General features: G+C 46.4%; 1 protein-coding gene across 2 annotated transcripts in view; it reads right to left on the reverse strand.

Annotated features, from left to right (window-relative positions):
* Positions 1–6: 6 nt before the first annotated feature.
* The window catches only part of abca2 (ATP-binding cassette, sub-family A (ABC1), member 2), a 90,951-nt gene continuing 66,571 nt past the window's right edge, over positions 7–24,386 (reverse strand). Inside the window, exons 21-49 of one of the 2 annotated variants that reach the window (XM_023958878.2) lie at positions 23,550–23,730; positions 23,044–23,256; positions 21,461–21,657; positions 20,069–20,242; positions 19,574–19,770; positions 19,075–19,195; positions 18,721–18,999; positions 17,301–17,516; positions 17,094–17,196; positions 15,588–15,910; positions 14,417–14,630; positions 13,942–14,047; positions 13,757–13,868; positions 13,589–13,649; positions 12,494–12,668; positions 12,300–12,415; positions 12,053–12,200; positions 11,777–11,900; positions 10,482–10,614; positions 9,981–10,101; positions 9,724–9,902; positions 7,894–8,035; positions 7,398–7,532; positions 5,189–5,292; positions 5,019–5,111; positions 3,090–3,192; positions 2,261–2,398; positions 1,972–2,181; positions 7–1,018 (exon numbers count right to left, since the gene is read on the reverse strand). In XM_023958878.2, coding sequence (XP_023814646.1) covers positions 983–1,018; positions 1,972–2,181; positions 2,261–2,398; positions 3,090–3,192; positions 5,019–5,111; positions 5,189–5,292; positions 7,398–7,532; positions 7,894–8,035; positions 9,724–9,902; positions 9,981–10,101; positions 10,482–10,614; positions 11,777–11,900; positions 12,053–12,200; positions 12,300–12,415; positions 12,494–12,668; positions 13,589–13,649; positions 13,757–13,868; positions 13,942–14,047; positions 14,417–14,630; positions 15,588–15,910; positions 17,094–17,196; positions 17,301–17,516; positions 18,721–18,999; positions 19,075–19,195; positions 19,574–19,770; positions 20,069–20,242; positions 21,461–21,657; positions 23,044–23,256; positions 23,550–23,730 — 4,454 coding nt within the window. In that variant the 3' untranslated portion in view covers positions 7–982. Of the gene's footprint in view, positions 1,019–1,971; positions 2,182–2,260; positions 2,399–3,089; positions 3,193–5,018; positions 5,112–5,188; positions 5,293–7,397; positions 7,533–7,893; positions 8,036–9,723; positions 9,903–9,980; positions 10,102–10,481; positions 10,615–11,776; positions 11,901–12,052; positions 12,201–12,299; positions 12,416–12,493; positions 12,669–13,588; positions 13,650–13,756; positions 13,869–13,941; positions 14,048–14,416; positions 14,631–15,587; positions 15,911–17,093; positions 17,197–17,300; positions 17,520–18,720; positions 19,000–19,074; positions 19,196–19,573; positions 19,771–20,068; positions 20,243–21,460; positions 21,658–23,043; positions 23,257–23,549; positions 23,731–24,386 lie in introns of both variants that reach the window. The other variant, XM_023958876.2, reaches the window with a different exon arrangement.

Below are 24,386 nucleotides of genomic sequence, written 5' to 3' on the forward strand. Positions count from 1 at the left end.
ACTGTCTGATGCTCTGAAACAACATTTAATCATCGGTGAAGTGAAATCAATCTGAATCTTAGAGCAAAATCAAATTACATTTACTCGTGACTGCACATGAAGGCATTAGCTGCTGGTGATAATAAAAAACAGATTCATGTCGGTTTGAGTTTTTCCCTAAATCCCTGATTCTTTCGTCTTCACCGTCAGTGGCGAGTGTTTCCGTTTGCTGCCGCGAGCTTTGAAGCTAGAATCCACAAACAACGTCTGAGCAGGTTTTCATTCTGAGATCAAACTATAACGTTTTATTTTAAACCAAATACATGAAGGATCACCAAAGGAAGGAGTGGAATCTGCTGTGAAAGGAGGGAAAAGGGGATTATTGTCGACAGGACGGTAACAACTCAGCCACCATAGAAGCCGTCATTCAAACCACATGCCAACAAATATTTCACCCATCAATAGTAGTTAGTCTGAAGTGATCAGAGATAAAAACCGCTTGAAAAGAGACACAGAGCTGTCAGGAATGTCAACTGCACAGCAGAGCAGTTATTTACACACGGTCACCTACACCATGACTTAAAAGCACAAATGAACATTCAGGAAACCAAAAAGTACATCATCACAGAAAGTTGGGCTGGGGAGGCACCCCGAGGACAGGAACCAAGCTGCGTCTGACATCAGCTAAAAGGCTCTCTGCTGCAGCGGCCGCCAGCTCGCCTCCGTTAGAACGGGCCCTCGTTGCCACAGAAAGGCAGGCTTCAAAGATCCCATCACTGCAGCATGCTTAAAGGCGAGTCTGGTCCAAACCCAGAGCCAGCTGTGGACCAGCGGAGAACCGGCTGCGGCGGCCCCTCGCACATTCTCAAAACAAATGTCAAAGTCCAGGAGCACGGCGTCGCCGCCACACCCTCAGCGGACGCCATGGACACCTCTGCGCTGTGCTCCTCCTCATGCGTGGTCGACCTGGGAGCCTGGGAGCTCAGACAGGCATGTGCGGCTCTCAGCAGAGAGTGTCGGTGCTGAAGGAGAGCTGCGCCTGAAAAACACAAACATGCAGGGTCACACCGCGGGTTTGAGGCCGGGCCATAAGCTCTTTTACTCGATCCGCCCTCCAGAGGGGATCTGACAGACGGCACCAACCGAGCAGTGAGCGGAACCAGCGGACGGAAGCAGTGAAGCTCACACTGTTTAAGCAGAGCACATTTCTGTGAGAGAAACTCTCAACCACACATTCTCATGTTTAGCTAGTAAAGTCCTCTGTTTAAATCTGCATTTCTCTCTGATTTCAGCATTCACTTCCTGTTATTTATTGTATATTTTCTTGTGATTTTATTGACTTCTGCTCTTGTACAGTGTCCTTGAGTTTCTTAAGAGGTGCTTTTACATTCAATGGATTATTATTATCATTAAATATTTGTGATATTTTACACATCTTCACCCAAACACAAACACTGGCGCAAGCAAAATGTAGTTTAAGTGTACTACCAACGTACTTAGTCAATACTACAAGTGAGGCAGAATACTTGGAGTTTACTTTTCATTTACTGTCTATATATCATAAACCTAAAATGTTCCAGTTTAGTCTGAAGAAGTATTGAGTTTATATACTTCCTGCTCTAAATGTATGTTGTACTTGCTGTAGTTATAGTCAAATATACTCAATAAAACTGGGAAAACTGCTATTGGAAAGAAAATGAAGAATATTTATATTTTAAAAGTTTGATTTCTTTAATCAGGAATAATTACTTTGTGTTGATGAAAAGTAAAAACCTGATATTACAGACACTGTGATGCTCTGTTAAATATAGTTTTTGTGTCTTGGAGACTTCAAAGGAAAACATGACAATATAAGGAAGTTACCAACCCAGGGAACTGGAGGATGGGGCTGAAGTGCGACTGCCCTTCAATACATATTCTCTTCTAAAAACATCACTGCTGCGTTCAGGGAAAGCTTCTGAAAATGGAAACCTGCTGCTGGAGTCTGCTCACCCGTTCCTCCTCAAAGCTGATGAGTCCTTCATCATCGTCACTCTCCAGCTCATCTGGCGCCTCGCTGATCAGCGCGCTGAGCTCCGTGTTAGCCGGCCTGGACTTCAGGAGGCTCAGGATGCGCTGCAGGGGAGACTGCCCCCCACCAGGCAGCGACACCACCTGCTGCTCCAGGTTGTCGCTCTGTTTCTTGGCAAAGTTGACAAAAACCTGGGCAGATGAAGGTGGGCTGTTTCAGCTGTTCCTTTGACGAAGTTCTGCACGGAACCATAGTTGAAACCCGACTCACGTTGTCCAGAGTGGTCTGACTGACAGAGTAGTCCTCGATGCCCAAAACCTCCATCACCTGCTCCATCTTACTGAAGACTTGAGCCAGAGAGATCCGTTCAGACTTCAGCTGGTACTGGACCTTGGTGTGGTGGCGCTCCTGCAAATGTGAGGCAGGCTTTACGCAGGAACGTCTACACAAACTCCCTTCATAAACCGTGGTACACAAAGACCGCGGCAGCTGTCCACTAGAGATGTCCTGATGCGTGCAGTGGATCCGGCAGTCAAAGTGGATCCGGCAGTCAAAGTGGATCTAATTAATAAGGTGGATCCAATAGTCAAAGTGGATCAAATTAATGGAGTGGATCTGACAATCAAAGTAGATCTGATGGGTCCTTCGATGGATAAGAGAGGAAGTTCTGATCTGATCTAGTCAACATTCAGATCCTGATGGAGTTTGATTTTTTAATGCCGTTCAGTTGAACTGAATCCAAAAAACTGTTTACGGAAACTTTAACTACACATTTTCATCAATAATTCTACACATTCGAGCCGACGTCTTTGCCCAGCAGGAAGCTAATCAAGACTTATGTTTCATGTTTTTTTAAATGTTTTTTTAATTAAAAATACCATTGCCTGTTTGTTTTAAGCATGTTTAATAAAGAAAAAAAGTGTTTTTTTTTGCTTTTTTCCTTATATATTTTCACATCAATGTTTGCAAATATTTGCAGAATCAGTCATTAGAATGAAAAGAAATGCAGATATATAAAGCTTTTTCGTCTTTTTAACAATAAGTCGGTCAAATGAAGCCAACACATCCTTATTGTGTAGAAAGGGTTGCTGGTTCTCACCTTCAGCACTGCTTCAGGAAAGTTTCTGTTGAAGAATCGAACCACCTCCTTGACATTGACGCTGCTTTTGGTCCTCACCGTTATCATGTATCCATCCCCAAACCTGAGGCAGAACCACAAAAGCACCAGAGAGGAATCTTCCTGCTGCTGCAGCTCATCTGATGGGCATGAACTCAGAACAGTCTTCCTCACATCCGCCCCCCGCCCACTTTCTGACTTATGAATACGAACTGTTGACGGGGCTTTCAGAAAAGCCCAATGGCCATCTGACTTCCTAGAGAAGCTCTGTGGCAGGAAGGATGACGGAGAGCGGTACTCGGTCAAAAGACGTCTTTATCCTAACAGACCCAACACTTTCTCTGGTGGCTTTTACACAAATCAAATTCAATTCATCTTTATTTAGGAACTAAAATAGTGAGTCTTCTTGTCACAAAAAGGAGATGGCTGGTTCCAAGTGCAGCAGGTTTTATTAGCTCAGCTAAAAGTCCACTAAGCTGAATCAGGGTCAATAACGGTCATGAGAGCATCGGAGAAACAACGACAGCAGTCAGGATCCAGGCGAGATTCAGGGCAGACGGCAGGCAAACGGAGTCCGGGACTAAACAGGGTCAGGAAATCAGAAGATCAGGTCTGGATAAAACGCTCGGGAATGCAGGCAGAGGCACAAACTATACTTCACACTGAGTGAGGCTCAGTACAGTGCTTAAGTACAGTAGTCTGTGTGGTTGCACATGAGAGTTGGTGTGTGGCATCCAGGAAGTGTGCTCTGGGGTTGCTGGGAAATGTAGTGTGTTTAGAACTCTGGAGATGGTTCCCGCTGATTATCAGCAACTTATGCCATTAAATAAACGTTTCAGGATGAAATAAAACTATTTTTTGGAGAAAACCATTTGGATTGAGATACAGTAGGTTTATTTTACTATGAGGTAAAACCGACCAATCACAGCAGACAACACACATGTGATGTCATTAACACGGATCAGTCCATCATTCCAGTCCAATGTGTGGACAGACTGTGAATAAAGTCATGTGACCATCCAGTGTCTAGAATGTTCTAAGAATGTTCCCTTTGGATTCTTTGGATGTGGAAAAACAACAGTGGTGAACTTTAGGAAACTATCATGTGAATGGATTTGACATTCATTCTAGTTTACTAGTTGGTTTGGACACAGATTTCATTTAACTTGATGATCTGGAAGAAATCCAAGAATCTGGAAAACTGTTCAGTAGCAGGAATTTCTGTCTGGAAGTTTGGATGAAGATGATCTGGATCCACTTTAGGGCAGAGGATCAGATCCTTCAGAATGAACCAATATTGACTAAGAATCATATCGTCAACCACAAATTATTATATAAATCGAATCGTTGTTCGAACAAATCGTTACACGGCTACTTTGAAGTAATTTCTATACGTTTTTAGGCATAAAGTACTTTCAGATAGTTCTCAATGTAAGAACTCCCATTTCTACTGATGCTTCATATTTGTTTGGTTAAAATCTTTGGTATTATAAAATGTGGCTTTAACAGATAAAAACTCCCAACATAAATCTGTATTTAATGCAATCGATTCAATCATCATTTTAAATATCCTGAAAATCTTTTGATGCTGGAAAGCGTTTTCCTCCCTGAAGGTCGTTGAACGGGCTGAGAGGTCGTGTTAAGCACAGCGTTCAAACCCTTACAGCTAAAACAGGACGCCGTGTGATGTCCTGTGTGGTTGTTTTAGGCAGATTTAAGTCTGACCTGAAAAAGGAAAGTTCTGCCTCTTCCTTTGTTTGGCATAAACCCTGAACAGGAGTCCCATCTTTTGGGCTGAGCAGAAACAGAGCAGCTTGCTCAGGAGAAGCTCCTGCAGCCCGTTTGGCAGGGCTGAACAGTCCAGAAGAAGCAGCCAGACACCGAAGCAGAAGACAGGAAAGCCCCCCTCACCTGTTCTTCAGGTGCTGGATGCTGCCCAGGCATTTGAACCGGCCGTTCACCATTATTCCCAGTCTGGTGCATAAGGCCTCACACTCCTCCATGCTGCAGAAACAACAGGGAATCCAGCATGAGAGCGTCAGCAGGTAAAGGTGAGGCAGTGCACCTGCAGAGGCGTTCACCTGTGTGACGTCAGCACCACTGAGCGTCCAGTCTTGATTATGTCCAGGATTAAATTCCAAAGGAACCTGCGGGCCTTGGGGTCCATGCCAGTGGTGGGTTCGTCCTGCAGAAGAGATCAGAGGCTGTCATGACAACGGGGAAGTCATGCCTTCCCAACCATTTTCCCAGAGAATTTCAAGCTTTCAGACATACAGCCCCCCCCCCCCCCCCCCCCCAATCCAACCCCACGCCCCCATGAGAATCAGGTGACTCCAGGTTTTCACCTGAGACAGGTAAGCAGCAGGACAACGAGCAGCAGACCCTCCGTTCATTAGAGATTTGTGCATCAATTACGTCATTTGAACATTTGTGTCATGCCGTCTAAAAACAGTGAAATGTTGCAGATCGCTTCAGTTTTGTGGGTTAAAGTTTGCTCTGCACAGTAGACCCAGGCGTGTGAAGCTCACTCCTTCATCACATGAACTCTGCCGTCCTCCATCAGGCCTGCTGGAGGAGCAGCTCTCTTCTTCTGTAGGGGGGGCTTACCCAGACGTCGGGATGTTGGGCCATCAGAGCCTTTTAGCTTTAACTTATGTCAGACATCACAGCTTTCAAAGGATGTTTTAAACCCCGAATGGGGTCAAATCAGGATCAGCTTGAAGGGAATGGAAACCAGATTGCTCATTTGTAAATTGGAAACCTGAATTAAAAAAATCTATAAACCTACCAGGCTACCGTAAGACGATGGACATTGGGGGATCGACGTTCTGGTGATGTCATTTCCGCTCTCAAACATCGTCTCCTTTGGCGCCGCCTGTGTCATCGCTCTGATGTGGCGTTGTTTTTTCAAAACATCAGAGGAGGGATGAGACAGGCGGCGCCAACGACAGGGGCTGTTTGGCGTGGGGTCACCTTAACCCAGGGGTCGGGAACCTTTTTGGCCAAGAGAGCCATAAATGCCACATATTTTGAAATGTAATTTCGAAAGAGCCATACAATAATGTAGTGTCCCTTCCCCACACTGAGGCACGGAGACTTAACCTCTTTTAAGGTTCTTTATTCTGGTTACTGCAGACCGCGACAAACGCCGTTCAATTAATTCAGCAACTCCTCAATCTCTCCCGCCGAGACGAGAGCGCTTCTCCCAACTTTATATTCCCCTGCTACCGCTGCAGCCCCTCCCATTTCCCTTATTCGGCCCATAGCTGAACCCCATTGGTCCAAACACCCTAACAACAGGCTGAGCGACAGAACTGAGAGCCAATCAGATCTCTGCTTGACGCGTTCAATGAACTCCAGAACTTTTAACGCGGCCCAACAGCCATCCAACTCAGTCCGCGACAATTTGTTTAAAACTAAATATACAAATGAATGTGTGTATTTGATGTAATTTCAACATTTTTAAAGTACAGTAAGTCTGTGGATTCTTTTTAATAACATTGTTATTCTGTTTCTAATAAATGATGAGTATTTCTCGTGGTAGTTCTGCTGATTGTCTAGTCTGGTTGATACGTGGTGAGTTTCTGCTTCGTTCAGGCGTTGAGACTTTAAACGTCATCGTATGTCTGAATGTTCTGTAGATGTGACAAAGACTGCTCACATGCAGACGGGGAGCCAAACACACACCCACACGCTGCAGTGAGTGACAGGCAGTGGGTTTTACGTATTTACAATCCCTGCGCGATTCACCTGCTGCCTGTCCCCACAACACCTCAGCCCCACCCTCTGCTTTCTTCCTCACACATCCCGTCCCCGCATCTGCGCGCTCGTTCTCAGAGACGGGAGCGCGCAGTTTTAGGCACGGCAATTCACAGGTTTCCAGCTGGTACAAACTCTGTGAAATAATAGATAATAGTAACTGATAGCGCTGGCGCAGATTTTTCTCTCCAAGCACCGCTACTACTGCGCGCCTCTGGCATCGCATCGCGCCCGAGAAGGACTGGTCTAATAAAAAAAAAAACTATAATTAAAGATTTGTCTGCGAGCCACATGTGACCATCAAAAGAGCCATATATGGCTCGCGAGCCATAGGTTCCCGACCCCTGCCTTAACCCCTTTTACCCGATGTCAATCATGTAGCCAATGGGCTCAAAGCCCCGCCCCCACAAAAAACTAGGCTTAGCAACGAAAGCAAAACTGTAAACTGAGGACCAAAGGTAAAGAGAGAGAGAGAAATAAAAACATGCTAAATGTCTAAGTTGAAAAAAATCCGTCTCGGTTTCTTCTTACCAGGAAGATGAGCGGCGGGAATCCGATCAGAGCAATAGCCGTGGAAAGTTTACGCTTGTTCCCTCCGCTGTACGTGCCGGCGGGTCTATCTGCGTACTTGGACAGCTCCAGCTTTTCTAACGCCCACTCCACCACCTATGGGGGGGGGGGGGGGGGGAGTCAGCTGATGACAGCAACAACAAACAGGTGGAAAAGCTGCTGCTTGTGTTGTGAAATCAATATGGACGTGTGTTGTCGGGTCATCAGTGTGTTTTTATGACAGATTCTTATCAGAAATGTGTGAAAGCTGTAATCTAAGCAGCTCTGCAGCTTCTATAGCAGATGTCTGAGTGTTTGTGGAGGGCATCTACGTTTGAAGTTTGTGGGACATGAAGGTAGACCTGTGAAAGGGCAGGCACAGCACCTGTGACAGCAGCTCTCCCTGAAGGAGATGCCTCCTCCCTGCGCGTCAAACCTTCAGGTGCACGCCATCAGCGAGTGTGAGGATGAAACCAACCTTGGCCTGGTCCTTCCAGGGAACGCCGCGGAGCCGGGTGTAGAGCTGCAGATGCTCCCTGGCAGTCATGTCATCGAAAAGGGCGTCAAACTGCGGGCAGTAGCCGATGCTCTGCTGCACACGCAGGAGGTCCTTCAGGATGCTGCGCACACACAAGAGACCCTCTGTCAGCCGCGCTGCAGCTCCGGCCGTGAAAACCGTCACATCGCGGATGCCGGTGCTGCTTTCAATGGGCCACACTGAGAACATTAGCTGAAGAGCGGTCAGAACTGGTTCCTGTGAGGTCCCATTTATGTTTCATGGATTTGGATTTGCTCTGATTAAACGTGGATTCCCCCACCTTCGCTCGCAAGTGGCCAAGATAGGCTCCGGCAGCCCTGTGACCCCAACAGGACTAAAACAGAATAGAAAATGAATGAATGAACGTGGATTCCATCTGCATCTGTCCCAACATGTTTGGGACAGAAATACTGTGTCCGTTAGAAAATCTGCAGATGAAACAACTACAAACCCTATTTTGCAGTCTTTTATGGTTTCACATGCTTCCTCTTTCTGCAGCTGCTGTTTTCAATACGGCTCAAACTTCTGCACTTCATCCCTTTGGACTCAGAAAACTGTTTTTCCTCAAAACATGTTCTGCGGGATTTTAGCTCGTGGAGACGTTTGCAGCCTTTAGGGATCAGAATTATGAGATCAATTGCTGTAAAACAGCCAAACATTTACAAACCCAGTTGCAAACAGCCTGTTTACACACTTTTTTTTTAACTTGTCCTGTCCAACAGCTGGGCAGACAGATGAGAGCTGAGGGCCTCTTGTGTTGGACATATTTTACTTTTACAAGAGGGGTTATTAATCTTCTGACAAACCAGAGGTATGTCTGAATAAACCCCTTTTGGAATCCAGGACAAACTTTTTTCATTTTAATCATTTTTGAACATTTTTTTTGTGTTGGACCGGACGGAAAAGGAAAGGAGGGAAGAAGAGAGAGGGACTTTGGGGGGGGGGGGGGGGGGGGGGCAAGGAGGGTGATCATAGGAAGGGGGGGTAAAACCATGAAGAAGCATAAAGCAACAAGCTACTGGATGTTTATCATTACGGTGAGGTTCAGATGTAATGCAGGTCTATAAGGGCGGGGCCTGTCCACACACACACACACTCAAATGTTATCAACACACCTGTTGGCTCAAAAAATATTCACGTTAACATGCAGAGGACCAGCCATGCCAGGACCAGCAGGACCGCCATGGGGGCCCCCAAAGCCAGAGAGCAGGGAGGCATGGGGGGACAGAGAGTGCAGCCCCCGGCCCCATTAAACCTCCAAGGTCCCATACCGATAGTGGCCCCTCCACCTGTCCCAGGCAGCCCCCCCCACACACACACACACATCATTTGAAATGATTTAAAACCAAAGTCCACAATCATTGTAAATTATTCTGCATTGACGCTTCTGGTGAGCGTGTGTGAATGAATGTGGCGTTTGGTTTTCTCCTCTTTCATGGTGCTCATGTCATATAAGGTTCTCCTTGAATATTTTTATTATTTGTGCACGTTTTTTAGCATTCTGGTTTTATCCAATAGGTTTTTGCATAACTTTTGGAAAAACACAATGTAAACGAACACAGCAGAGCCTCTTTACAGAAAGTTCAACAGCATCAGGCAGCGTCTTAAAAATGATGATGGGTGAAGAGCCATCAGACTGATGAAGGATGCTCAGAATGAACCTATAGCACTGGAGAAAGCTGTCGGCTTCTGTGGACCGCTGTGTAAGGCGGTCAGCCAGCGTCTGTGCGCTGCTGCTGTCCTATGTGGGAATCAGAATAAGACACCCACCTGTGTCCGTTGATAAAAGCCTCCCCTCCAGTGGTGCACTCGTCTCCTGTCAGCATCTTGAAGGTGGTGGTCTTTCCTGCTCCGTTCACTCCCAGCAGCCCGAAGCACTCTCCTGGGCGGACCCCGAGACAGAGCCGGTCCACCGCCTGGATGCGGCCCATCTTCCTGGATTTGTACACCTGACAGAGACACGGTGGCATCTTCTTTTCAAGCCAGTCAAAGGGGAGGGGCTAGAGACCCATTTGTGCGAGCGGTACCTTAGTCATGTTTTCAATCTTCAGCATGTCACTGTCGGCGTCCCCTCGCAGCACTCGCTGTCTTTCGCAGGCCACGTCCACGTCATCATCGTCTATGGGCTGGCAGCTCACAGGGACTCGCCTGGATTCATGTGCAGAGTTACGTTTCAGCTAGCTTTGCTCGGCTTTCAGCTTTAGCCAGAGAAAAGCAGAGATGATGATGATGGATCCTCTGATGCAAAAACATGGCGCTGCTTCAGAAAGCACAGATGAATGCCTCAACCTGTCAGCTCTACAATTATATGTGTGGATTTTCCAGGAGCTTTGGTCTGGAACTTGGGGGGGAAACAAAAGAATTATGAATTGCAGGAAGAAAGTCTTCAGTCCTGAACATAAACCAAACACATGTGGACATCTGATGAAAGCCTGAAGCCGATGAGGCTTTTTTCTCCACAGCTTTCACTCTGTTTACCTGCTAACACTAATGAGGAAACATTCATGCACAAATAAGATTTTACTGACGGAGGTTTCCTGAGGAAGTTGTACTGGCAGAGGATGGTGATGAGGAACCCAACAAAGCCTTCGATCGTCATGGCAACAAGTCCCCGAGTCACGATGTCCCACTCAAACGGAGATTTCATTTTATCAAACTGTCCTGAAACACATTTTCAAAACCAGTCAGAGGGGGACTTTGTAAGACGATGTGCAGTTGTTCTGCTCTTTCACGCTGCGTACACATGTGAAGTGCGTTCAAGAACACGCTAAACAGGCCATTTTGAAAGCACTTTTAGCATGTGGTGTTCGCACTGGACTGTGGCTACCCGATACTAGCACTTGTACTGCGAAGGCTCAAAGCGGTGCAAATCTCATGAATCTCTTTCACACCTCTATTCTGATATATGAAAGACTTGGTGTCGTGTAAATCCAGTCGGGCACAAACTGCAATTATTCATATCTTTTACTAAAAAGGAGGCTAAACTGACTTAAAAAATTCCATAACAATGTGTGCCTGTGAGAGCTTTTAACAGGGAAGCTGAAACGCGCTTACGGTATCTGCATGTTCACTGTGACTTTTCATTAAAAGTGGTCGCTTGATGTTCAGTCAAGCAGGTCCTTTTCTAGCTTTAGATTAAACATCTTAACCTGATTTTGGGGTTTAAAGGAACCGGATTCAGCTGTCTTCATGTCTAGTCCTGATCACACATTGGGGTCACAAAGCTCTGCAGGGTTCTGGACTAAAGCTACGTTCACACCGGGCTCAGAAATGTTCAACGGACCGCTTCTAATGAAGAGTCTATGTAAACATGTGCGTATGCACCTTTTAGGTTTCACGTTCCAAACTGTTGGGTTTATGAGTCGCTTTTCATGTTCTTAAGTCCCTCTGCGGGCTCTAACTAGAAAACAAGTTGAACTTTGACCTGTCATGGACTCGGACTTGGTAGTGCCGTATGGATAGCGTCCTTTCCAAGACACAGAAGTGCCAACAGTTTGAAAACTGATCATGGAGGAGAAATGAATCATTGCGGTCTGTGTCTGGCTAGAATTCTATGACACCAAGTCTTTCATGCATCGGAAAAGAGCTGAGAAAGAAAATGTTTTCACAAGTTTCATGAGATTTGCACCGCAGCCTCTCACACCAAACTGTGAGGACATACGGTAGAATCAGTCAGCGACCGTCCAAAGTCAACACCATACACTAAAAGCAGGCTCAAAATCCCACGTTCAGCACATTCTTGAACACACCAGACATGCCCGGTGTGAGAAAGCTGTACTCATGCTGGCAGTAATGGGTTCTCGGTGTCTGCGTGTGGCGATACCTATCTTTGCGTAGTACTCGTTGATGTACTCGTTGTAAGCCATCTCCATCAGGCCATGGCCCAGGTTGTAGTTGGGGAAGATGAGGAAACAGGACTTAAGGTAGCTGTTGACTTTTTTAAGATCCTGCAGAAGATAGTCATGGTAAATAAATGGGAGATCAAACCGTCTGAAGACGGAGTGACTTTACATCAACACTGTCACTGAATTGATCTTCAGAAGACTGTCTATTTGTAGGATTTAGTTGAGTTTTCAGGGCACAATGAAGAGTCAAAGACCTTGTCGTGTTCAAATAACTGCAGGAGGAAGGTGGCCACGGTTGCAGTGATGCCGATGAAGAGGTTGATGACTATCAGGAACACATAGGCTGTACTGGGAACTTCAAACCAGAAGGATGCTGGGTACATGATGGGGGTGATGGACCACCTGGAGGAGAAAGTTTGTGTTTGCGTTGAGCTGTGTTCCTGATCTGATCCTACATCTCACCTCGACGTCATGTCACAAGTGTTTCTGCAAAAGTCTCACCCATACAGCAGGAAGAGGGAGAGCACAGCAGGAAAATTGGTTGGGGAGGTGTAAGCCGGCAGGTCGAAGACGAACAGAATGATGATGCAGCACGTGGCAGGAACCAGATAGTTGAGCTGAGGACAAAAGGCAGACGTGTTTATGGCAACAGGACCAGCACAGAGGTCCTCGAGGCTTCAGTACATCCTCCTCACCATGTCCCAAATATAGTTGGCCAGCCAATAAATGACAGGGTCACAGCCGCTAACAAACTGAAGGTGTTTGGCCTTCGTGGACTTCTCTGCCACCAGGAAAACCACAAAGCTGGCTGGAACAAAAGACATGGCCACAATGATGAAGATGGCGATGACCACGTCGGTGCCCTGGAGCCTGGAGACACAGAAGCACAAACCAACTCAGTCCATATGAAAACCTAGAGTGCTCCACAGCTCTGCCAGTTAAAAGAGTATTTGGACTGAAAGAAGGTTGCTTTTGGTCAAAACCAAGCCCCCATTTTCCATTCCTGAACAAACCTAGGCATAGCAAATGTTGACGTTCCTCGAGAGATCACAAGAGGCAGACTTCTTCCCTTCAACGTCCATGTAAAAAATCGTCCCTAAAGCTCAGTTTAAAGCTATTGCTCTAGTGTCTGTCCTCAACAACTGTGTGTGTGTTTGTTGGGGAGGGAGCACAACTGTACACTGGACCTTACTGCTCTGTCCATCTAAATTGCCCTTTTGGGAACAGTGTTGAAGTGGGTGGGGCAAACTGCAGTCCAGATGAGTGGAACCAGTTATAAAAGTCTTGGAGTATTGATGCTGTGGTACAGTGGGACACCGACCACATCATGCCCTCCGCTGACATAGAGCAGAAAAAGCTAATTTATGAACTCAGCCCCTTTAGAACCTGCAGATATGATGGTGAAAGCTTCAAAAAGGAAAACACGTAGGACTGAAAATTGGGAGTGGGGTGGGGGTGTCAGAAGTCCCTCAGTATGTGTCAGGGGTATCTAAGAAACCTAAGCGGTCAATGCTAGACCAGGGGTGGGCAAAAGCGCGTTTTTTAAGTCGAACAGTCATTTTTCCAATCCTCCCAACACCACATGAACGCAGCATTTCTCTAAGTTTGTGTTTTTCCAGGGGGACATCAGTTGATTGGTTCAATTGTCCCTAAAAGGAGAATATCCTTGTCATATTCTTCTCTTATGAGGTGGAATACCTAAACACACTCCCAGTCCTGGTTCGGCCCATCTGTCAACTTTTAGAACCCAGAAAGCAGTGAAGTCAACCACAAATACCTCACAAACTTACAAGTAGTCTAAAGAGAGGCTGGCGCTGGTCCGGTTCATCGGGTGGTTGGTCAGTGTGATGCCTGTGAACACAAAAAGCCCGTCTTGGTTGTGCAGTTGATGCAAACCAAAGTTCATAACATGAAACCCGAAGAAGATAGTTTTCTTTAAGGAAAGGGCAGCTATGTACCATAGGCAGCGGGGTTCCCCTTGGAGGGGGGCAGGTTAGCTCGCAGGATGGCGTTGTTGAGGACATTGAGGTACGTCGGCATGCTGTGGTAGCCTTTGTTGTTGTACAGAGCCTGGACAGTAGGGGGTGCCTTGAAGCCAAGAGCTGTGCCGTGGATGTAGATTGAAATTTTGGGCGTGTCTTACCTGAGCGGATCTGCGCACTGCAATCTTACGAACCATCGGAGGGATCTTTCTCCCAAAAGAGGCAGGAACCGACTTCTGGATGTTTCCCACCGTCAGCCCCCCATATCTGTTTGAGGCAGAGCAGCTGCTGACTTTTGCATTTCTACTCTATTGTTTTCTATAAATGTCATATCTATGTCATATCTCTAAGACAATATAAGACAACATGAAGCAGTAATTGTGGTCTTCAAGTTCTGCATTTGTTCTGAGAATCTACATTATGTAACGGATACGTTTTGATACTTTAAAGCTGCTCTGAAGTTGTTGCCTTCCTGATAATAAACTGCAGACACATTTCCTTTACTGTACGACAAAGAGGAGCCTTGAACCCTCGGTCATTGTGTTGCTTGTATAATCTGCACAACACAAACGCTGTCTTGCACTTGTCAGGACACAATCAAACAACACACAGCCAAATATGTGTCCAATGTCTCACCTGTGCAGGCGGAGCCGGTCCGAGGTGAACAGCAGGTACTCAGAGACATTGCGGCCAGTGATGTCCACCAGGATGTCACCCGTTACCACTTTCACGAGGGGTGGGCGTCCTCCCACGCCACTGGGGCAGGAGAAGCCCGTGCCCTGCATTGAGCAGGTGCAGCGCACCGGCTCGTGGATGGACAGGGGCAGGGTGGGGGGAGATGTGACCGGCTCTAAAAAAAAACATGAAAGAGAATGAAACTGGCTCTGACTTTTGTCAGCAGGAAAAAAAACAACCACACGAACCAGTGAAGCCCCGCCCACCGGCACGGAGTCAGCAGCATGCCACCACCAGCAAGCCCGTCAGGTGGGCTTCATGGAGACAATTTTCCTTAAGTGTGTCCCCCATCATCAGAAGATGTTAGAAACACCAACAACATTTTTCATGGCATCAGAGGGTGGAGGAGCCACGAACGAGCAGCCATCATTTATTTTACTGCCGAACAGGAACGAAAACTCTGTCCTCCATTAACCCGGCTGAATGCAAACACACGCTCCCTTTACAACACGCGGCCTGTGGTTTGCTGGGTTCCTCCCATGGTGGGGACATTGTCCACCAGCAGGACGTAAACATCCCATATGATGGGTTTGTGACGAGGGGCTAACCTCACCAGAGACAGACCGTCAGCAGTGAAAGTTTGCTTGTCTTGAGGAGTTTTTAGATTTAGTTAGTTGGGATGGGATGGCAGGAACTGCTTCTTCATGCTGGGACAGAATTGTTTGTGATTCTTCAGCTCCTCTGCCAGCTGACGGCTCACTGTTCTGCAGCTCAGAGGAGATGCTGACAGGCTGCCAATCGTCAGGATGTGAGACACGGATGACAGCGGAGGGAAATCAGAACATGAAGCATCAGGCGGCACACAGGACAAAAGAACTGACCAAGACACAGGAGGGTCCTTCTGCGGACAAACCCACACAGGGTCAAAAGGGGACACCAATGTGTGAAGATGTCAGAAACATCATCAGAACTTCTATTCATTTCAGCTGGAAATGTTAGACTTCCCTTTTATGCAGGGAGGTTTCAGGTTCTCTTCCCTCTAAAAGGTGTCCATACAGATGGACTGTTGGCCACATCTGGAACACTACTTCCACACGTCTGTGGGAAAAAACAGACTCTTTTGGCATCTTACCACGGACTGTTGGAGGGGGGAGTGTGAAGTTCCAAAGCCCGTCCACGAAACGAGGGTCTGGGTCATCTGAAGGGGCCGGTGAAGGTGGAGGGGGGACAAAGTTGGAGAGGGGAACCCCCTGAGTGAAGGAATCCAGACACATGGAGTCAAAGTACTGCGCAGCCAGGGTCTTGGAGTTGTTGGCACTGGGGTTCAGCGTCTGGGCAAGCTGGTCCAGTGTGCTGTTGAAGGGGGTCTTTAAGACACATGTAGCCCCCACCCCAGAGGGTAGGCGGAGGGTGTTGATGATCTTCTGCGTGCTAGCGTCAGGCGACAACTTGTTCCTGAGAAGAGACAGACAGACATGTCAGCGTCGGCCCACCTTTCTGTCACTATCATCACGTTTAAGAAAACATCTGAGCCCCCCCCCCCCCCCCCCCCCCCCCCCCCCCCCCCCCCGTGGTTCAGTGACTGGACTGAAGGCCTTCACAGTGGAAGCCTCACACCTGATGACTAACATTGGTCTGTCACCAGACTGGAAACACTGATGGGTTAAGTCTCAAGCACGTGGAAAAGCCTCAGGACATCACAGCTCCTCCTGAAAAGAGCCTGCTGCCCTCTGAGCCTCTTCTCCCTCCATGCAATCACTGCATGCCAAGCACAGAGACATGAGGCCTCCCCAGGGAAGATACAACCCCTCACCTCCACCCCGCCCTACACAGCCTAACGTGGAGCTTTGCAGAGGAGTAAAAGGGGCTCTACTCCTTTAACCAATGATGACTGACAGACGTCATGGTGATATTTACAGTCAGCCAGCATGGATGTTAAGAGAAAACAACGATACTAAAGTAAAACAGAGAGAGCCTTTAACGCCCATGTCACAAAGACACTACATACATTTTGTGCATACTGCACGGATATAAACTGGTCAGACGTGAATCTACGAGGAAAAAGTGAGAAAAGTTGTGGTCTTTACGTAGAATTTTCACAGATGTATCAGGAATGAACCACATTAAAAACACGGAAGAAGTAGGAAAACCACATAGAGAACACGTAAACCAACGTAGAACATGAACTGTGTGATTATTGTGATGTTTATCTTCAGTTCATTAGTGATTCATGCATCAATGATGTAATTATAACGTGATCTGTGCGCCGTGTACGTGATACATAAGTTACACATCGGTGGGTCATGCGTGAAAGTCTGTTAGACAAACGTGGAACGGTCGTGCAAAGACACACATATGTGTTTGCGTCTCACAAAAATCATGTACAATTGTGTACGTTTTAGAAAATAATTGCATATAAACTACGTAAGATACGCGTAAACTGAGTAATTCTCAACCGACCAAAGATTTCACGTAAAGACCCGTTGGCTGAAACCCTCGGCGGTCACCTGCGCACACCGACCAATGAGGAACGCATAAAAACACGTATGAAGGACGTAGATCACACATGAATCAGGACAGATCGAAACGTGAAAAATGGGACACGCCCTTAACGTGGAACTGCTGGCGGTCACGTCACCTGTACTGGGGTCTCTCCTCATTGGCGTAGGGGATAAAGTTGCCTCTGGGTTGGGTGTAATTATGATACTGAGATGGAGACAAAATCAGGGGGGGCAGATCACCTGAAATGAAAATAAAACGAGAGAAACAGAGATGTTTATTTTCACAGCTGTTAAACTGAAGCTTCACTGTCCTTTCAGGAGTTGATGGCACAAACAAAACTCACCTATCTCCGGTACAGACAGAGCCACGGTCATGGCCACACACACAAAAAAGGCAGGCAGCAGGATCTGGGAGAAAAGGCCCTTTGTGTTCCTCTTTGCGCAGTGAAACCTCTTGATGAGGAGGCCATGAAACTGACTCAGCTTCAGCCACCAGCCATCCAGCTTGAAGCTGCCCTGTCCCTGCAGGACTGTTTCAGGGGTTGGGGGGTTCTCTTCATCTACTGGAGGAGAAAAGAAATGATTGACAGGCTAAATAGTGAAAACCATAATGACATAGGACCTGCAGCCTTTTGTGAAGAGGTCTAATTGAGGCCATAGACCCTCAATTCCCCTTTTTTCTACCTTAAGGCCGTGTCACACGGCCACTAGATGCATTTTGCACATTTTCTACGTTTGAAATTTCTGTCTTTTGTGATCCATTCGTTATGTATGTCATTCAGAAGTGTTTCTTTTGTTCGTCATTGGTTGATGTGCACAGATGTCCGTTGACGGGTTTTTACGTCCATTTGGTTCTGAGCTGTTCAACAGTGTTGTTCGGTTGAGTATTATGCAGTTTATGCATATTTTACCTAGTTTATACGCAATTATTATGTACATTTTAAGCATTTGTGCGTGATTTTTGCGAGATGCATATGCAAATGTTTGGCTTTCCACCACCGTTCCAAGTATGTCTAACAGACTTTTCATGCATGAACCACCCATGTAGAACTTTTATATTGTGTATTTGCGCACAAATCACATTAAAATGACATAAATTGATGCACGGATCACTTATGAATTGCAGATAAACAGCACACAATAACGCAGGGTTCATGCACGATTGGGGTGTTGTGTGTCAGGTCTATAAATCGAACGATCTTTCACCCCCCCAGCGGTCTATACCAAGTGAGTGCTCCCACTCCCACAGGGGTTCAGGGGACCTGACACTGGACATGTGCCAGGCCCTTCTGCACATCTCGCCAGTTGCAGCTCACCCCACCCCAGCGGCCTTCCTCAGCTGGCGTCAAGCAGCTGATGTAGAACTGGTCCTGACCAGGGGAACCTGACGGTTTCATTCAAACAAAGCACCGCGAGGGCAGGAGCTGACCATGGTGCTGACACAGTGTGATTTCTGACACAGTGTGATTTCTGCTCAGTGCTCTCCATGTCAAAGTGAAGAAATTCATTAAAGTGCAGGTTTATGTTTTTCTTTCCATGGTTTATTTATGCTCCTGTGCTTTTAACGTGATTTATTCGTGATGAAAATTTCAAGTTAAGACCACAACTTTTCTCACTTTTTGCACATCAGTTTTCATTCTTGTTATATCTACACAGCGGCTGTGTGACACGGCCCTCAATTTTGTTTCTCTGCTATTTTACTTAGTCTTTTCCTTTGGAATAAAAGCAGTTAGGACCATCCCAGCGATGCCTTCCCCCCCTTACCTCTTAGACTGGCGGAGTCAGACTCCTGAGCGGTGTCGAAGAGCGGACAGTAGTCTCCATAGAAGTCTGCATACAGCCCTCCTTCATCGCCCCTCACAGAGCCCACAGAGGAGGAGGACTTCAGGGAGGACTGGCTCTGGCTCAGTTTGGAGCACAGTAACAGATTGTTCAGCTCCATCTCTGGCTGTGGGGGCTCCATCTCCACCTGCGGCCCCTCCTGGGCTCCCGAGCCCACAGACGACTTCCCCACAGAACTGCCCCCTGGGGATCCCTTCATGTCTGCCCAGAAACATTTGGGGAGAGCTGATCAACTTTAAAGGAGGCACTGAGGTCTGAGGACAGGCAGGAACGTACCAGCATCGCTGTTTTCCAGAGACTGGTCCTCCTCAGACACTTTGAGGAAGACTTCCTCCAGGGTGGTGTCCATCACCCCGAAGCTGGTCAAAGCTAAACTGGTCAGGTTCTGCTCTAAAGCCTACAAACAAACAAACACCAGCAGGAAAAGTTCAACCATCAAACCCTTCTGTCTGCTTCCTGTTGATTATTCCTGGGGGGGGACCCCAGTTTGTTCTTTCTTTCTGTCACTTCTTCATCAGACTGAAAGCCCAGTTCTGTTGTTTCATGTGTTTTTCAACTCAAAGGTTGTTATTTCTCTTCTCAGACACTTTCAAACAGTAAATGTTGTTTTTTTTGTCATTTTAAAGGTTATTCTGGAGTAAAAAAAAAGATCAATAGAGTTACACCCAATAAAATGAGCTGGGTTAAGACATAAGTCTGACGTTGATCCACACACTTTCCTGTAGAGACTACCACAAAGGTTGCCCCTCCTTGGCGTGCGTTTCTGCCTGCGTACCTGGAACAGCCTCTCGAAGCAGCCCTTCTTCACGGCCTCAGAGGGCAGGACGTAGGACAGCTCTGTGTTGGAGTCAGACACCAGCAGGCAGGAGGCCACAAACTGCTGGATGAACTTGGTGACTCGAGTCTCGGAGCACGGTGACTGGGCGGAGGATGGTGACTGGGTGGGAGGAGTCAGCAGCTGGCTGCTTTGGCCTGCAGAAAGGCAAAACAAGAGGCATCAGCTGGCACAAAAGCTGACCTTAATAACAAAAAGTTACACAAATGTTCCTGCTAATAACACTTTGGCCGTGTTTACGGTTATTGTTGAAATGTGGAAACATTTTGTGACATTGCAAAGACTAAATGATTCATCCATTATGTGCTAATATGACTTCACAGGCTATGTGTGTGCGCCTAAAATGTGCAAAAAGAACTAATGAAACACACAGACATAAAAAAAAGAAGCTCTTTTTAACAGTGATGCGCCATAGCACTTTGTGGGATTGCACACCTCGGCCTTCTGGCTGCTTTTTGACCAGTGTCAGCTTGTATCCGTCTCCATAGGTGCTCCTGAGGAACAGAGGCGAGCCGCAGCACTTGAGTTTTCCGTGGGAGATGATGGCGATGCGATCTCCCAGAAGGTCAGCCTCATCCATGTGGTGGGTGGACAGCAGAATTGTTCTGCCTACAAATACAACGGGGGAAAAAAGAACAGAATCTGCATCTGTAAATAAATACATCTGCCAATCAGATGGACGGAGTCTGAAAAATCTCAGCAAGCGACAGAGTTCTGAGATGAATTCCAAACAGCGTTATCTCCTTCTGATCCGCCTGCAGCAGGAGGAACCAGCAGTTCTGTCGACAGTTGTGATGCAGAAACCAGTGAAGGCCGTGTCACACAGCCAAGCTCCATGTCGGTCTTCTGTGATCCATGCCTGATCTGCGGCATTCATAAGCGTTTCCTGCGTTCGTGGTTCGCCGATGTGCTCAGATGTCCGTCGAGGGTTTTGGCCGTCGGGTCTTTACGTGAATTCAGCTTTAAGCTGGTTGTACACAATTATTACGTAAATCTGAGTGTGATTGTTGTGAGATGCTGTGTCGTTCCACAACGTTTGTCTAACAGACGTTTCATGCATGAACCACCGATGTATAACTTTCATATCACGTATATGGCGCACAGATCACGTTCATACTCCATAATTGACACACAAATCACTAATGAATTGCATATAAACAACACAATAATCACACACAGCCTTCAGACTGAGTCAGTAGCACAAATCTCTGACTTATGCTCTGAATCCAGTGAAGCTGTGACTGAAGCTGGTAGCTACGATGTGTCTTTGGAATTAGCCCGGTGTAGCAAACCCTTATGAATAAATGCAGAAAGTAGCTGACATTGTTTGTCCAGAGCAGAAGAAAGTCTGTCAAATGATACAAATACTAAACGAGTAGAAGATCTGGACAGCAACCTCTGGAAAACATCTGGTTAACTCTACAAATGACACTTGGTCATTGAAGTTACTAAAAACAACTTATTCTGTTCATCCATCGTTTTTCACCAAAATTGGCCCCCAGTCTGATGTCGACTTCCTAATTTGGCCCTCCCCTACAAACACTTTGAGAACCCCTGGTTTAAACACATTAGTATTTTCTTATTTTATCTGATCAACAAAACCTTGTGTATTTAAGGCAAATGATGTGAAATTTTATAAGAATTTTCTTTTTGTTTTCCATAATATTAGACTGAAAGTGTTTGTAGAAGCATAATTAATCTGAAAGGATAGTTTTCTTCCCTTTAGTGGCCACATAAAGGTTCTTTAAGGTCAGTAGCATGTCACTCTGCTGTGTACACCAGAGCTGTGATGAGAATGATGTCCTCTGGCTCAGCAGCATCACTCACCTTGCTTGTACTTCAGGATGAGGTCCCAGATGGCTCTGCGAGCGTAAGGGTCCACCCCGGCTGTGGGCTCATCCAGGATGACGGCCCTGGAGCCTCCGACAAAGGCTATGGCCACAGAGAGCTTCCTCTTCATCCCACCCGACAACGTCTGCACCAGGCTGTGCCGCTTGTTTGACAACTCCAGGTCAGCGATCATCCTGCAGACACACACGTCTGTTTTGTCTACTGTTCAGCAGATAAACATTTGAGCTCTTCAGGTTTTTTTTTTTACCACATTAGAAGGAAAAACAGGTTTTGCTGAGTAGCAGGTAAAACTGAATATTAATCAAGACTACTAAAAGTGCACTAGCACCCAGACAACTGAGCTATTTGTGGATTTATATAAAACAGCAGGACCGTCATCCTGTTTCAGTCTGGGACCTTTTGGCTTTGACAGCATTGAGGAGGATCTTCACAATTGTTCTAAAATGTAGAGGCAAAACTCACAAAACAGTGGACAAAACTGATCCACGATTACACACGGATGGATCTATGTGCACAGATCTATTGGCATAGCTCTATGCGCACATCTACCTGCATGGATCTATGTGCGCAGATCTACAGGAATGGATCTATGTGCACAGATCTACAAGCATGGATCTATGTGCACAGATCTATTGGCATAGTTCTATGCGCACATCTACCTGCATGGATCTATGTGCGCAGATCTACAGGAATGGATCTATGTGCACAGATCTACAAGCATGGATCTATGTGCACAGATCTATTGGCATAGCTCTATGCGCACATCTACCTGCATGGATCTATGTGCGCAGATCTACAGGAATGGATCTATGTGCAAACAACTAAAGGAATTGATCTATGTGCGCAGATCTACAGGAATGGCTCTATGTGCACAGATCTACGGGCATAGATCTATATGCACAGATCTACAGGCATGGCTCTATGTGCGAATTCTACAGGCATGGATCTATATGCACAGATCTACAGGCATGGATCTATATGCACAGATCTACAGGCATGGATCTATGTGCACAGATCTACAGACATGGATCTATATACACAGATCTACAGACATGGATCTATGTGCACAGATCTACAGACATGGATCTATGTGCACAGATCTGCAGGCATGGATCTATTTAAAGCAACAGAACAAAAATTCTGTAAATGTACTTTTCCTCTAACAACTACAAGTGCTGTTTAAGGTTAACCACCAGAAAAGCAATCATCCATAAAAAACGGTATTTCATGATATCATTGATGACCCTCAGTTCAAGCAGATCAATGTGACAGAAGGTGAGTAAGAACCAAAAAGGTTTTTACTTCATTTATGCTACTGCATTACAGCAGTATTGTTCGTGTAAAATCGGCCTTTAATGTGGGGTTAAGGGACAACTTTCTCTCTTCTGCCACAAGACCCCAGTGGTCTTTTAAGGACCTGCAGCATTTGGCATTTTGAGGTTTGAGGTTTGGCTCCAACTGGTGAGTGACAGATTCACCCTGATATCATGAAGGTACAAACCACCCACGTTTCCTGAAAATCAATCAAACAAGCCTGAAGGCAGCAGGCCGACACGCACTTGTCCATCTCCTTGCGGATGTCCTCTTCCGCCATGCCCTTGAGTCTGGAGTAGAACCACAGGTGTTCCTCCACGCTCAGCTTGTCAAACAGAACGTTGTGCTGTGGACACATGCCCAGGTTCTGGCGAATGCGCTCCATCTCAGTGCGGATGTCATGCCCATATATGGTAGCAGAGCCAGAGGTGGGAGGAAACAAGCCTGTCAGGATGGACCTTTCAAACACAAAAGAGGTTTTGGTGAAACATCCAGACAACATCAGGTTGGATCTACTTTTGGTTGGTATGGTAACCAACATTGAGTGTACATGTGCTGTTGTTCTTGGTCTTTGAGATCACCCACTCCAAGAACTGAGCGTCTGTCATTCGTAGCACCACAGCTGATTGCTTTGGATTTCAGTTACATCAGAAACTCTGTTTTCAAAGGATTTTCTGATGAACTCCAGCATTTGCTGTTAAATTTTAAAAGCAGAATTTCAAAAGCTTACATATGGACAACCCCCACTTACATGGTGGTGGTCTTTCCAGCGCCGTTGTGTCCCAGGAAGGAGACCACCTGGTTTTCATGGAGGTTCAGGCTGAGTTTGTTGAGGGCCAGTTTGCTGCCGTTCTTGTAGACTTTGGTCAGTTTGTCGATGCAAACGACCAGAGGCAGGTGGCTCGGCTCTTCTTCTATCCCACGCATTTCCTCTGCAGTTAAACAAGCACAAAGATCAGATTTGATGGAGTTTGATATTGAGAACATGTTGGATTGTGTGAAAATCAAAGCCTTTAACTCCAAACAACCACCACTTGTCACTTTAGCACAGCCGCTTCTGCCAGTCTGTCACAAACATCATCCTTAGAAAACGGGTTACTTCTGGCTCCAATTAAATGAAGCCAGTCCTGTCACTATTTTTCCATGACATGGATGCCACCATGTTAGAGCCAGACAAGGTTATTCAGCAGTGATTGGTCCAAGTCGGTCTGAGTCAGTGTTTCTATGGTAACCACTGTCACCAGCTAGAAGTAGGCTTGTTGGAAGACCGCACGCCTTTCACTGAAACTCGACTCGGGAGAATTTGTCAGTGAAATGTTTTCAAATGTTTCGAGGAGGGGGCCAGCGGGCACCACATACTTTAATTGAGGCATCTGATTGGTCAGTTTATAATTTAAATAACCAGCAGTAAAGAAAACGAGATTGTGGGGAAAAAATGGAGAATTATCGAGAAAATGTTAAAAAAAGGTATCAGATGTCAGAGTAACAGCTGCTTGTTCCTCTATAGAAGTCTGTGGGATTTTGGCTTCTTGGTACTTCTTGGGATGCTAACGGGGAGGGGTCACTCAGTCTAGTCTAATATATGTGG

This window comes from Oryzias latipes, chromosome 9 (genome assembly GCF_053564925.1).
Source record: "Oryzias latipes strain Hd-rR chromosome 9, Olatipes_Hd-rR_3.1".
In the NCBI taxonomy this organism is placed as follows: Eukaryota; Metazoa; Chordata; class Actinopteri; order Beloniformes; family Adrianichthyidae; genus Oryzias; species Oryzias latipes.